The sequence below is a fragment of the Schistocerca cancellata genome, chromosome 6 (genome assembly GCF_023864275.1).
Source record: "Schistocerca cancellata isolate TAMUIC-IGC-003103 chromosome 6, iqSchCanc2.1, whole genome shotgun sequence".
Taxonomy (NCBI): Eukaryota; Metazoa; Arthropoda; class Insecta; order Orthoptera; family Acrididae; genus Schistocerca; species Schistocerca cancellata.
The window spans coordinates 92904000-92919279 of record NC_064631.1 but is presented as its reverse complement, the minus strand read 5'-3'; the positions used below and the strand labels follow the sequence as shown (position 1 = coordinate 92919279).

Genomic DNA, 15280 nt, shown 5'->3' with positions numbered 1-15280 from the left:
TATTGTGATGCTAACAAACAAAGTTGGAAGACCCATTATTGTTTAATAACAGTAACAGCAACAATCGCGAAGTTACCGGGAAAGGTGTCTAGAGAAACTTGAAATGGAATGACCAGAGAAAACCAGTTGTAGGAAACGCGTATACCACCTAGAGAGTCACTGAAATAATTCCACGGATTTGTAACTTACCCAGAAATGAAGGAGATTAGAACCTCCTAGTTAATGTATCATTGAGTATTATTCGTCAGTTTGGGACTTTTACAATGCGAGATTAATAAAGGAAGATAGAGAAGACCCGAAGGAGAAACATATGTCTCGTCATGGGATCGTTTAATAAATACAAGAGCGCCACAGAGATGGTCACCAGAATCCGGCGACAGTCGCTTTAAGACAGGTTTTATGTTGGAATTCCAAGAGCATATGAAGGGCTTATTTCAATAGTGGTAAAAGTCAATTTTTGTTCATTTACAGATACAGAGTCCTAAAGTTAAATGAGCGCTGAAAAATCTGCAGTTGAGATACCAGAAATATTCAAGCATATGGCTTCTTGCTAGAGATGAACCTTTCTTTCTGTTTGTTTGGATCATTAATTTCAGAAGCATTATAGGCAGAAAAGTGGAGGTAATGGACTTGTACCATTACTGAAACAAGCTCTTCATATTCCCCAGAAGTGTCAGACAACATGTCCCGCGAAAGGACTGTGAATGAAAAAATAATCACAGAAATTAATAGAATATGGAGTCTTACCGACAGCTTTTCTTTCTGGGGACGATTCGCTAATAAAACAGGAAAGGGGTAAACGAACAATCCGCGCAAAGCATCCTCCACCATCCACGGTAACATACCTTGCGGAGTGTAGATGTAGACTCACTGCATTTCATTTGACCTGAATATAAGCAATCTCAATAACCAGGACCTGTCTAGATAATTCTAACAACTTTTCTAATGTATGGAACTGTTCAAATAGACCAAATTTCGCCGTGTCGCACGCAGCTCAGCTTACGACGCTATCTCTTGTTCAACTACAGGAGTCAGAAAAATGGACAGACAATAACTGAAAAGTCACATTCACATCCAAATTCGTATTAATTGTTTCTCCCCACATTACCACTCAACAAGACAATAAAGTGACAAAAAGCCTTGTTGGTTGGTTGGTTGGTTTAAAGATTAAAGGGACCAAACTGCAAAGGTCATCGGTCCCTTGCTTCATAAAAACACAGAGCACAGTGAAACCATCCACCAGTCAGGCGAAGCACTAAAATAAAAATTCCGGGGGAAGAAAAGCCCCATGGTCAATGGTAAGACAACACGGAAAACGGAGCAGAGCAACAAAAACTACATAGAGAACAAAGGCAGAAGGAATTAAAACTGCACAGCAGAGGACTGTGGCTGGCTGATCAGGGAAATAATAGGATGAGCCAGCCACTCTGCAACACGTTAAAACCTCCAGCCTAAAAGATTAGGGTGGAGTCGAATTACAACACAAAACAAAGTAAAAGATACAGCACAAAAGAGGGTGATGTTGTGACTGCGGTCGGATGAAATGGCACTAACCAGATCCTGTTGCATCCACAACAAGAACTATACTTGCAGTACATTTAACAGTAATACGAGGTGTGATTGGAGAGTTTTAAGGATGGATCCGCTACTGCTTACTGGTTTGGCAGTCAGGTACACGGAGGGTGGGGAGTGAGTCATTGTCTTGTCCTGGAACGCCCTGTGAGACAGGAAACTGTATTTCCTTCATTCAGTTCGTTGTGGCAGCTGGGTGAGTGCGGGTTTGTTAGGGCTTGTTGCCGGATTCTCTCTGCGTGAAAATGGACGTAATAACAGAGCAACGAGTTTGTGTGAAATTTTGTTGTAAAACCGGGAAATCAGCTTCTGAGACTTACGAACTATTAAAAACAGCTGTTGGAGATAATTGGATGAGCCAGTCAAATGTTTTTCTCTGGTACACAATCATTTCAGCTTTAAAGTCTGCCAGATGACGTAAATAATCGGATCTACGAGGGCGTGCAATGTCTCCTAGCCGGCCGGGGTGGCCAAGCAGTTCTAGGCGCTACAGTCTGGAACCGCACGACCGCTGCGGTCGCAGGTTCGAATCCTGCCTCGGGCATGGATGTGTGTGATGTTCTTAGGTTAGTTAGGTTTAAGTAGTACTAAGTTCTAGGGGACTGATGACCTCAGAAGTTAAGTCCCATAGCGCTCAGAGCCATTTTTTGAATGTCTCCTAATTTTTTATGTGAAAGCTCTTTATCCTTCTTAAATAAAACGAACGTTTTTAACATTCCACACCTTTATTCTTTATGTCTACATATTTGCAGCCGCCTGCCGCTAGGGAATTCCGAATAGTGACGTGCAACATGGCGTTGTGTAACGCATCTACGTCTGTGTGTGAGAAACAGCACGCTGTAATCGAGTTTCGAATTCGAAAAATTCGACCACAAATGGAGCACCCTCTCCTTGAGCATAACAATCCCGGGCCACACACGAGCGCTGCGATGTCTGCAAGAATCCAACATCTTAGGTTCACTATCATTGATCATTCTTCGAGGACTTCACTCTGATAGTGATGAAGCGAAGCGGTGCAAGCAGAGCTGAGGTTGTGGCTCCGTCAACAGTGTCGAACATTGTACAGTCGCGGCATCAACAAACTGGTCTGAATGTGTTTGCCGCCAGGGTGGCTATGTCAAGAAACAAACTTGTAGGCATGAAGAGTAAAGAATTACGATGTTCATACAGTTTGTTTTATTTAGAAAGCTTTAATAGTTTTCACAAAAAAATTCAGACGCGTTACTTTTCAGCACCCCCTCATAGATGCATGATAATAAAATTTTATAACAGCTTCTTAGTGGCATATATAAAAATATCAGACTAGAGAGAAATTCAACAGATTATTTACGTTGCAGCGGGAACCAGTAGTATCAAAAGTATCCAAACAATTTCTGGAAGCAATGCAAAAGTCAGTTGTTCTTGACAAAGAGAATGGACGCAACTATCTAAAGCATGAATTTTTCTTTCTAATATGACGTGGCGAGAATACTAAGATTGTTGAATCTGGCCGCTCACTTCTCACGACCACAGTCCCTATAAACCTCTACAAGTATGAAGGAATTCTCTTTCGGAGGAAACTATCCAAAACAAAGAATTTTCTGATACTAATACGGTAGTCCAGTTTACCGAACTGAGCGATACACTCATAATACATCCACTTAAAAATATCATGAATAAAAAAATTAGACTATATCATGTTGAGATTTCACTTTCGATATTGCGTGATATTTATCAACACAACAAAAACAAAATTTAAATATAATACTGGAAAATCCGTGGTGGAATATAAGTAACGGAAGAAGTCCAGGTAACAAATCACTAACTAAGGTACTGAGTGGTCTATAATCACATAAGCGAAACCGAAAATTTGCTAACCTTTCAGGTAATGTCCTTTTTTGGAGCTAACTACGAGGAGTAGTCATAATGTTCTAGTTGTCTCATCGAAAAAGTGAAGTTACGAAATTAATTTTATGCTTGTTTGCGAGAACATGTTTGTACTCCTGGCAGATAGCGAAATCACGAGCCACATCACCGTCGGGCGTCGCTAGAGGATCGAAAGCAAAATACCGCAGGCTACTGATGAAGCAGGGTTAGGCTGCACCATGTCGTTCGTTTCCGACAACACAGAGCAAATGTTAAAGCTGTGTCGGGTCAATCCACACGGTTACGGAAGTCGTTTGGATAGACCCGACAGAGGTGCAACATTTGCTCTGTGCTGCCGGAAGCGAACAACGTGGTGCAGCCCATCCCCGCTTAATCAGTTGCTATGGTATTTTGCTTTCGCTTCGCTAGCGACGTGCCACGGTTCTGGGGCTTGGGGATTTCGATATCTCCCTGAAGTGCAAATATTTACTCGCAAATAAGCAAAACGTTAATTATGTAACCTTATTTTTTTCGAGGAGATAACTAAAATTTTGTGACCACCCTCCTCGTCACCTCTGAATGAGGACATCGTCAGCTTATCAAGATTTTGAATATTTTAATGTGTCTATCGACTAGTGAACAACACAGCTGTAGAGTATTATGTTACCTTTACTCATTCCATAACTCAAAAAACATCGCCCTTGTATCACACCGAGAAATGTTCTTGTTGTCATCGTATTTTTACGGGTACTCTGCAAGAACGGATGACGTACTGTTTACGAATGAACCGCTACGGGCTGAAGAGCACCGCAGCATGTGAAGGGGAACTGGGGGAAGTGCGAAGCGCCGCGTCGCGTCTGCAGCCTGGCGGGCGCTCACCACCCTGAATACAAAATCCTCGCCTCTTTATTTCTTTCCTCCGTACGCCTCTTCCTCCATTCTTTGCTCAAAGAAATCCATTTACGCGAATTTACAGGGTATAAAAGGAGGCAGAATAAATCGCGTTGCCATGGGCGGGCGAGCTTTAGGAGTCTGCGAAGCGCCTGTCAAGGAGAGCATCCCTGCATGCCTTCGAGTCGTGCGGCCGAGTGTACTTATAGGCGTGCGCATAATGCTGCTGCTTTCGCGGTGGCAGCGCATATCGTCGTCGACGGTAAAATATAATTTTCTTCTGCTTTTGAAAGAAGAATGAAGCTACTCTGCCTCGTCACGAGCACAGGGGATACATCGTCGTTGTTTCGCCTCGTCGTCGTGAACTGAACGTCAGACGGTTGCTATTCCCTTTGGTGGCAGCTGAACTTCTGGCATAAGAAGATGGCTCTCCGAGATTTCAGTAACATTCCAAAACGCTTTCGCTGACCTCTCCGAACTGAAATTTCTTAATCCTGACCCATTTAACCGATATAACAGTTGCTTTTAAAATATGGACAATTTGTATTTACAAGGGTTGTCCAGAAAGTAAGTTCCGCTCGGTCGCGAAATGGAAACCACAGTGAAAACCAGAAACGTTTTATTTGCAACAGTTAGGTACACCTTCCACCTACTTCTCTACGTAGTCACCGCTCCAGCTTCGAGTTTTGTCGTAGTGTGGTATCAACTTTCCAATAACCTCGTCATAGAAAGCAGCTGCCTGTACTTTCGGCCAGTTATCTGCACTGGTCTGCAGCTCTTTGTCCGTGGAAAAATTTTATCTTCATAGCCAGCGGTTCTTGTGAACAGAGATGAGACTCAGGGGGAGCCAAATAAGGACTGTGTTGTGGTGATCAAACACTACTCATTGGAAACACTGCAGGAGCGTCTTCATTGCCCCTGCAGTGTGCGGCCGACAATTGGCATGAAGAAGGTACTGCTCGACAGTTGTGTTATGTGGGCTGCATGACACACGCGAAATCTCTAACCAGGTCCTCATATTTGGCGGGAGACGCTATTCCCTACGCATCTTCACGTGCTCACTGTTCACTCAAAACTGAAAAGAGCGACGCGACACGATCGACGGGCATAGTAGAGACACTGCCCAAAGCTTTACCGATTTTCCCAGTGGTTTCCATTTCGAGACCGATCGGAACTTACTTTTTGGACAAGCCTCGTATCTGACAGAGCTATTAAAATTATACATGCTGTAATGGGTATGGCAGGTATTTTTATATGTGGTACCGTAATATGTACACATATCAATGTGTTCGTTGTTTTTTTCGCTGTGTCGAACAGTAGACCCTCAAACACGTCGCGTAATTTACTACCTGATATTTTCTGCACGGTCATAACTGCACCACTGTCATATAAACTAACTATGTGTCCACACTTCAACACCTGACCTGCTGCTCGCGAGAAAACGGCTTGCTCTTGCCACAAACACTTGAAGGTACTAACCAACCTAAAAACATACGACTTGTAATAGCTTTATTTATTACTGTGCAGAATACGTAAATAATTATGTAGTGTTGTACAGTACATTGTCCTCAGTTATCAATAGCAATATCTGCACTAGTACACATTACACTCCGTATATGGAATGATGCAAGCTTAAATAATCCGAGACTTAGACACAGGTGCCTTTTATCACCAACTCTATATTATTTATATGTTAAAGGTTTCATAACTGAATGCAAAAATTATTACCAAAAATTTTTAAAAGAAGTAATGGTACTCTAGGCACAATGCTCTATGCAGACAACCACTTGATTTTAGCCAGAACAGAACATGAGCTACATATAGAATGTATCAGCTTGTGAAAGTAGAAAATGAGAGTAATTTAAATATCTCCAGATCTAAAACAAAAGTTAGGATCAAAATAGCCATCAGTAACAAAACAATAGTGCACATTAACTATCACTTTTTATCTTATATGTGATATTACTTCCATCAAATAATGAAGTGAATGAAAAGCTACAGAAATTACAGTGCAAATACGCTTCTCAGGTTTGCCGCCGACTAACATTGTGCAAGTCCTACAAAATTTCATGCTCACAACTATTGAACATCTTCGAGTGATGGTAGATGCTGACGTCACTTCCACAAGATGCGACTGGTGATAATCTCGTGGGGCAGGAATTACGCATACACAGGGGGGCGCCCACAGTAGAATGGAAACGGCGCTCCTAATGCCCTCTACCGAGAGCCGGAACATTGTGCGACTTGCACAATATTATCCGGCGGCAAACCCGAAAAGTGCATTTGCAACAGATCCGTCAGGAAAGCCTGAAAAGTCACGTCACAAGTTACTGTAGCTACGTGGCACAGTCAAACGGCACATCAAAAGCAACAGAAAAGATATACTGCTGAACTATACAACGTAATGGCAGTACCGGTCGGAACGCTAGTTAGTTATTTTTCACGATAGGTTTTTAGAGGTGCGTTTCGAAGCGCTGATCCAATCTTGAGGTATCAACAAGGCATGCAAAACACTTAATTGCTATTTATTATGTTAATTTAGCTGCAGCATTTTCGTTAGTATAAATACTGATGAAAGTTTTACTATACCTATTGGATATCCAGATATGTTCAACAGAGCTCTAAACACATTGCTAATAAATAAACATGGACAACAACGCGCGCGAGGTGCAGCTACTTGTGAATATATTTATTCGAAAAGTTCAGTTAGCCATGCAATACACGACATAATTGTTAATAAGCTCAATATAATATTTTTTCTATATATTTCGTTACTTTGGGAGCCAACTATGAGGGAAGAATCATCTTTTTCCTCTAATAGTTCTACGTGTATTTTACTTCCTTCTGAATAGAAAAACCAGCAGTTCGTTATAGCCATTGTTAGCTTTTGGAGGTCACAACTCAGTGGTCTTTGTTGCAGATTTGCGTCTTCAGCGTGTCGCAGGATGGCGGGTTGTCCATTACCATAAAATGGCAACAGTTAGTGACATGGTTTTCATTTTTTTTGAGATGTCACCTCTATATGTTTATTTATTAATAGTTTTATTGACAAAGTAATGTTGGTAATATTTAAACGTTTAACGACAGTCCTTCGTTTCGGAGTCTGCAGTTACTACCAGACGTGTGCGTGGATCAATGCCAAAAAAAGCGCCTGAAATTAGAACAGCCACCGAAGGCAAAGCTTAGAGTTAGTTACAGCTATAGTCTTATTTAGCAGCTATGTAAATGACATAATCGTGTGAAATGATGCGGTGGTAATATTTAAAATTCCGAATGAGAGCAACAGTCCCAAACTCATATTTTTCCATAACTAATTTGAAATTCCTATAACTTGTCACAGTACTCAGGAATCGGACAATAAAAGGACGTCCTCCTGACGGAAAACTGAGATACGCGTAACTGACTTATGCCATAATGAATTTCTTTTCTAAGTAATTGTTAAAATCCTAAGCTTAAATTCCTATACGTCCTAGTGCCACCGAGGACATTAAAGACGGGGAAATCCCATAGCTGGGCAAGAAATATAGCAAGAAATCGGCCATAGCATTGTTGGTGGCTGCATCGCGACATTTGCTTGAAGTGGTAAAGGGAAGTCTCGAACAACCAAAAAATAAGGGACCTGAACAATTCTCCTTTCGAATATTAATTACTGAGCAAGTTTGCGCAGTAGGTAGGCAATGGAGTCGTATTTGAGTGGACTGCGGTTCAAATCCCTGTCTGTCCATTTACAGATAGGTTTTCTGTGATTTTCCTACATCGCTTAAGGGAAAAGCCGGGGTGGTTCCTTTCCAAGCAATCAATCCGAGCCTGTGCCATCGATGGGACATTGAACCCTAACCTCCCTAATCTTTCTTCCTTCCTTCGAATATGTATCCGGTATTGCGCTACCGCACTCGTATCCTGATGGTCACTCTGAAAATTCTAGATACAGCATAATCACTGGAGCTAATGTACCCACTAGTTAGTACAATTGTTTTTGTAGCGCTGTATTTTATTGGCGCTATTAGAGGAAGACACTGACCAGACTTCTCCCTGGCTCGCGATGAACTTAGCGCTCTTGTCTTCTCACTCTGCTCAACACAGACACTCTTGCGTTTGCTGCTTGTCAAAGTTATATGTCCAAGTTTTGACGTGTACATTAAGTAACAGTGTCGCTTTGTGATGTTGCAGATCCTCCCATCGTGACAGTGAAGCCGGACAACATTACCGTCAACGAGAGCTCTGATATTACTCTGGAGTGTGAGTACGTCGCCAACCCAACGACGCTGCTTGCCGTGCGCTGGTAAGTCCTTTTGCAGTTCCCTCTGCTGCATGTTTCACTTATACTGCTGCATCGTAAGGCACTTGTTGCGTGCAGTTCGATGGAATCAATTTTCCTCATGAGAGACAGTGTACCACAGTCTCTACGTCTACATCTCTATATTTTCTGCAAACTGAGACTCGTGTGGTAGAGGGGACTTCTGTAGTACCAGTTACTAGGGCATTTTTCCGTTTCATTCACGCATGAAGCGCGGGAAGAAAGCTTGCCTACAAGCCTCTTGGTGCACTGTAACTACTCTAATCTCCGCGATCCATACACGACCAATTCGTCGGAATTGGGATTGTACTACCTTCCTAGATTCCTCACTTCTCTCGACGCTTTGTAAGTTGGCTTTCCTGTATAGTTTCGGCGTATCTTCAAGAATGTGCCAGTTCAGTATCTTCAGCATCTGCGCGAGTAAAAAAAAAAAAAAGCCAACTTTCGTGCTGACCGTCTTCTTATACGTTGTCGATATCCCCTGTTAGTCCTATTTAGCACTGGTCTCACAAACTTGAGCATATTCTAGGATGGGACGCACGAGTGTTTCGTAAGCAGTCTCCTCTGTGGAATGACTGCATTTCCGTAGTACTAGGGTTGAATGAAAAGTAACGCCTCCACCTTCGTTAGTTGGGTTTGGATGGGAAGATTTTAATAAATCAAACGCAGAAATAATCCTTAGAATGTGATCTTTAATTACCAATACTCACTTTTCCACATAATCACCAGCCAACTGGATACGTCTCTGCCAACGATGAACAGGTTTTCTGAAGCCGTCAGGGAAGAAGTCGACACACTGTTCCCGCAACCACAGTCTCACAGTTCTCTCAACGTCTTCATCAGAAGCATAATGATGTCCCTGCAGACCGTCTTTCATTATCGGGAACAGGTAGAAGTCAGACGGTGCTAACTCTGGACTGTATGGAGGATACCGTACGGTGGTGAAATTCAGTCTCTGAAGTTCTGCCTTGGTGGCACGTGAAGTGTGTGGTTTGGCATTGTCATACTGCAGGAAAACATTTCCCTTTTCCTTTCGACTGTTGTTAGCCATCGTTTCAGAGTTCTCAGCATTGTGATATAACACTCTGAATTTATTGTTGTTCCACGATCAAGGAAATCAACATGGATGACACCATCTGCGCCCCAGAACACTGTGGCCATGATTTTTCCAGCTGAGGGCTGCGTCTTGAATTTCTTTTTCTGGCGCGAGTCTTTGTGTCGATATTCCATAGACTGACATTTCGTCTTCGGGTCGTAATGGTGTACCCACGTTGCGTCTCCGGTCACAACTGAATGGAGAAAAGCGTCACCTTTATTCTCGTAACGGGAGAGGAGTTCCTGGCAAATTTCAAGACTGTGCGCTTTCGTTTCATTTCAGGAGTCAGCATCCGGGGTGCCCATCATGCACAGATCTTCCGATAGCCAAGCAGGTTCGAATCCTGCCTCGGGCATGGATGTGTGTGATGTCCTTAGGTTAGTTAGGTTTAAGTAGTTCTAAGTTCTAGGGGACTAATGACCACAGCAGTTAAGTCCCATAATGCTCAGAGCCATTTGAACCATTTTTTCGATAGCCAAGCAAGGCAATAATGAGAGCCACTCGTTCTTGTGAACTGCCGATTGTGCTTGCAGTTCCTCTCTGGGCGATACGACGATCGTCCTGAATCAGTCTGTCAACATTTTACTTGTGAAACTCGGTTGTTGCTGTCACAGGACGTCCAACTCTTTGTGTGTCACGCAGGTCAGATGTTCCCGCCTCAACTTCTTTTAAACTAGTCGCCCAACGATGCACAGCACTCACATCAGCACAATCACCATAAACTGCTTCCATTCTCTGACGAATCTTCTTTGGGGTGACACCTTCTGCTGTCAATAATTCAATGGCTGCACGTTGCTTAAATCGCATTGACCGACCGTCTACTCAGGGTTCCATGCTTTACACTGCAACAACCTTTCAATACTAAGGATTCCCGCCAAATGGAGCTGTAGAGAATAGGCTAGGAAACAAACCAGTACCTGCCGCATACCAATGCTGCCAACTGTTGAAGAGTTACGAAGGTGGAGGCATTACTTTTCAGTCAACCCCCGTATTCTACCATTAAACCGAAGCCTGTCACCCTATTTAGATGCAACTGAGCATATGTCAACGTTCCATTTCGTATCGCTACGAATCGTTACACCCAGGTTATTTGTATGAATTGATCTTTTCAAACTTTGTCTCATTGATATTTTAGTCATAGGATATTACGTTTTTTCGTTTTGTGAAGAGCCCAGGGCAGCGTTTATGAACAAAGGAGGGAATTACCAAATTTGAAATCTTATTAACATCTGAATTTTTTCAGACAGTACTTAACTACAGATAACTGTATCACCTGCCAGAAGTCTGAGGTTACTATTTATATTGCCTGTCAGGTCATTAAGTTACATGAACAGCAATCATCCAAAAACACTTCCCTGGGCACACTTGAAGTTACTGTTACATCCAGAAGGCATTTTTCTAAACTGTAGTAAACGGGAGTGTCACTGCTACTCTGGCACAGGAGAAGTAATTATGAGCCACATCAGAGCGGTTAAAAGACTGAAGACGCCCCCCCCTCCCTCGTATCATCCAAACAAAAAATAAACGGGAAGAGAACAAAGTTGCGTAGACACTTGTGCGTGCACTGCGGCAGCCGTTGTAGCATTCACACGTTTCCGAGATTTTAGCGTCACAACGAAGCGCCTGGATAGATAGCACGGTGTTCACTCCAAAAGTTGCCTGTACACTACTCAGGCACTTCCATGTGGTGATATCTACCTATGTACACTTTCGGCAAGTAATGTAGCCGCCTTGAATTCACCTTTACACTTACCCAAATCTACAACTTCCGTCGATATAACCGCTTATCTTTGTTTATATCTTTTTGTGGAGAGATACTGGTCCACTGTAACATTTGAATGCTAACGAGATGTTTTCGTTTGAATAATAAACAAATATTTTATGAAATGTTTGTTTATTCTGTTCACTTCTAGCACAAATAAAAACATACGCTTGAATCACGTATTGGTTCCAATACAAATATGGTTGGCGTAGCTGTTCCCAGCATACAAGTATTTAAAATGAAAATACAGTTCCGTTTTTCGTGCCACTCATCATGTGTCGACCTTCCGGCCTCCCCTGTTGTTTACGGACTAACCACTGCCTGCAGTCAGATGAGTTGGCTTGTTTTGAAACCGTGATCTGTGACGTTATTTTAACGCTGTCAAATAAGCCATTATATAATAAGTAAGAGGTTTGTTTTTGTTCACATTATATTTTATGTACTTTTAAATAGAGATGAAGGCCAGTCTTATGCAAGAGTCAGTGCATCACAATAAAAAGTAGGAGTCCGTGATTCTGTACGAATGCAGATTATGTCAATAAGATGATGTATGAACGCGGCTGACTTGAGGATTGAAGGGCTAAAAAATACTAAAATTAACAAAAGGAAAAGTCGAATTCAATGATGTTGTGAATATGAAATGGGTTTGATTAAGGGAGTACTATTGTGGAACCGGTTTTTATCAGAGTATAAAATACTTTGAAAGTTATCAATGTATTTTACTGAGTTTTGAATTAACTTATTGTAATTAATCCTACAACACTGAAGAGGGGAAAATGTTACATTGTTCCTAAACCATCGTAAATTTCACTACACCATATTTTATTCAAAGGAAGTCGTAAGTTAGAGTTCATGGATTAGTTAATTACAAATTGAGTTCAAAATACCCTGTTTTGTACCCAACACTGACAATACCAGATTGACAGGAATCGCAAAATCGTACCAACTGCAATTGTAAATTTAACGAGGGTTTAGTAATATAGAGTTAATATCAATTAAAATGTTGCATTTCTGGTGAAACTAGTCATTAGAATCGAGATATTTGACCTCATGCTTCAACTGAGAGAGTTCAGTTTCATTAGAAGGTCTTTGAAAAGATTAAGTCATGCCTTCCTATCAGGATTAGCAGATTTGTTTCATGGAGGGCGCTAATAACCTCGCCATTGAGCGCCCGCCAGTTCCAAGCGAACGCGCTCGCAAACACGCACGCACGCACGCACACAAACACACACACACACACACACACACACACACACACACACTATTTCATGGAAGGTATTCCCATCAAACAGATGGCGTCACTGGGAAGAAGAAATGGTAAAGTCTTTCAATAAATGTTAATTTCTAAATAGGAAACTTAACGCGAAAACTTGATCACACAATGTGAGCAGACCCAGGAAACATAACAAAACTGACTGGTGAGAGAAGAGATGGATAATTTCAAGCAGTTTTATGTTTGAGGTAAAATCAAGACTAACTTTTATTACTTGAAGATTTAGGTTGCGGTGAACAAAGAGCTTTCCATCTGAAGCAGTCGATTAAAGTAGAGTGAATGCTTGCAATCGATTTTTTATTAATAAAAATAGCGGAGAACTTAACTTAATTACAACACTTCCGGGTAACGATCGTACTCAGACGGTAGAGAAGTGTTATATAAGGAGAAACAAATTTCGGAGGTTATTCGGGGGTATTTTCCGAATGTTTTGATGTAAGCGACCCGTGCCACCGCCACCTAGATTAAGAAGGCCTAAGCGCTGAGCAACCCACCTACCAAGAGTGTCATACAAGTCACTTTTAGAAACGCTTTTCTCTCTATATATATTATATTGATACTGATATTCGTCACTATTTTAATACATTAAATGTTACATACTTTGATACTGAAAGCCCACTTCGTAATAATCACAAACTAATATTAGTGAGGGACTAGTCTAAAATAGTACTTTTTTTAGGAAATTTCATGTTTGTAAATGCTGAATATTACATTTTATAACTATTTCTGGTAGATATTTACGACTGTTACTTGAGTTATCTTAACTACATAGGTGTCTGGCCTTTCATGTTAAGTAACCTGTTCTTTCCCAAATCACATTATTCAAAAAGCAGGCAACCAGAATAAAACATCAGAATAGAGCCCCTTCCCAAATCACTTGGCAACAAGACGAAAACCTGTACTCTTTCTGCCGGCCGGTGTGGCCGTGCGGTTCTAGGCGCCTCAGTCTGGAACCGCGTGATCGCTACGGTCGCAGGTTCGAATCCTGTCTCGGGCATGGATGTGTGTGATGTCCTTAGGTTAGTTAGGTTTAAGCAGTTCTAAGTTCTAGGGGACTGATGACCACAGATGTTAAGTCCCATAGTGCTCAGAGCCATTTGAACCATTTGTACTCTTTCTGCATTCCTTTCAACTGAGATTCGATAACCTTGCCGTTAGTCGGCTGAACTACTAATCCAGCACCTACTAAACACAACGCCTTCTTAGATTTCTACGAGCAGCTCGGTTGACATAGTAATAACACCCACATATGCAGTGCTCTAAATTAATGAAAAAACGATTTGTCTACACACGTTACGTGGAGCGGGCCAAAGCACACGGTGATGCCCTCTGCCAGGCACTTAAGTGTGGTTTGCAGAGTATCCATGTGGATGTAAATGTTTCGAATCAGGCTTCACCTTCGCGCAAGCAAACAACTAAAATAATACTTTGTACGCAAAAATTTGCAGGCATAATGTTATGCACGTAACCAAACAAGAAATTGAGGTTTAGTGTTCTGCAAGTTCTGTGAATTCAACCACAACGTATTAAAACATTGCCGGCCGCGGTGGTCTAGCGGTTCTAGGCACTCAGTCCGGAACCGCACGACTGCTACGGTCGCAGGTACGAATCCTGCCTCGGGCATGGATGTGTGTGATGTCCTTAGGTTAGTTAGGTTTAAGTAGTTCTAAGTTCTAGGGGACTGATGACCACAGATGTTAAGTCCCATAGTGCTCAGAGCCATTTGAACCATTTTTTTATTAAAACATTCGTGGAAAATCCGAACTGAGGATCCATTGGGATTAAATCCCTATATAGAATTTATCTAGAGTAGTGGGCAACCTTCACGCACGATGTTCAGTTTTAACCTCCCATTACAAAATTTAAGATTTATTAATGACGTTAATAATAATATAATACTGCCAACAGTAAAATACACTACTGGCCATTAAAATTGCTACACCACGAAGATGACGTAGTACAGACGCGAAATTTAACCGACAGGAAGAAGATGCTGTGATTTGCAAATGATTAGATTTTCAGAGCATTCACACAAGGCTGACGCCGATGGCGACACCTGCAAAGTGCTGACATGAGGAGAGTTTCCAACCGATTTCTTATACACAAACAGCTGTTGACCGGCGATGTCTGCTGCAACGTTGTTGTGATGCCTCGTGTAAGGAGGAATGCGTACCAACATGTTTCCGACTTTGATAAAGGTCAGATTGTAGCCTATCGCGATTGCAGTTTATCGTATCGCGACATTACTGCTCGCGTTGGTCGAGATCCAATGACTGTTAGCAGAATATGGAATCGGTGGGGGGTAATACGGAGCGCCGTGCTGGATCCCAACGGCCTCGTATCACTAGCAGTCGAGATGACAGGCGTCTTATCCGCATGGCTGTAACGGATCTTGGAGCCACCTCTCGATCCCTGAATCAACAGATGGGGACTTTGCAAGACAACCATCTGCACGAACAGTTCGACGATGTTTCCAGCAGCATGGACTATCAGCTCGGAGACCATAGCTGCGGTTACCCTTGACGCTGCATCACAGACAGGAGC

At 42.1% G+C, this 15280-nt stretch overlaps 1 protein-coding gene across 11 annotated transcripts in view; it reads left to right on the top strand.

Moving 5' to 3' along the window:
* LOC126088583 (titin) overlaps positions 1–15280 on the top strand; it is a 1213778-nt gene that overhangs the window by 917605 nt on the left and 280893 nt on the right. For all 11 annotated transcript variants that reach the window (XR_007519972.1, XR_007519973.1, XR_007519977.1 and 8 more), the window contains exon 7: positions 8479–8590. Coding sequence is in view for 5 of the 11 variants with exons in the window: in XM_049906783.1 (XP_049762740.1) it covers positions 8479–8590 (112 nt within the window). In the remaining 6 variants the exon portion in view is untranslated. The remainder of the gene's footprint in view (positions 1–8478; positions 8591–15280) is intronic.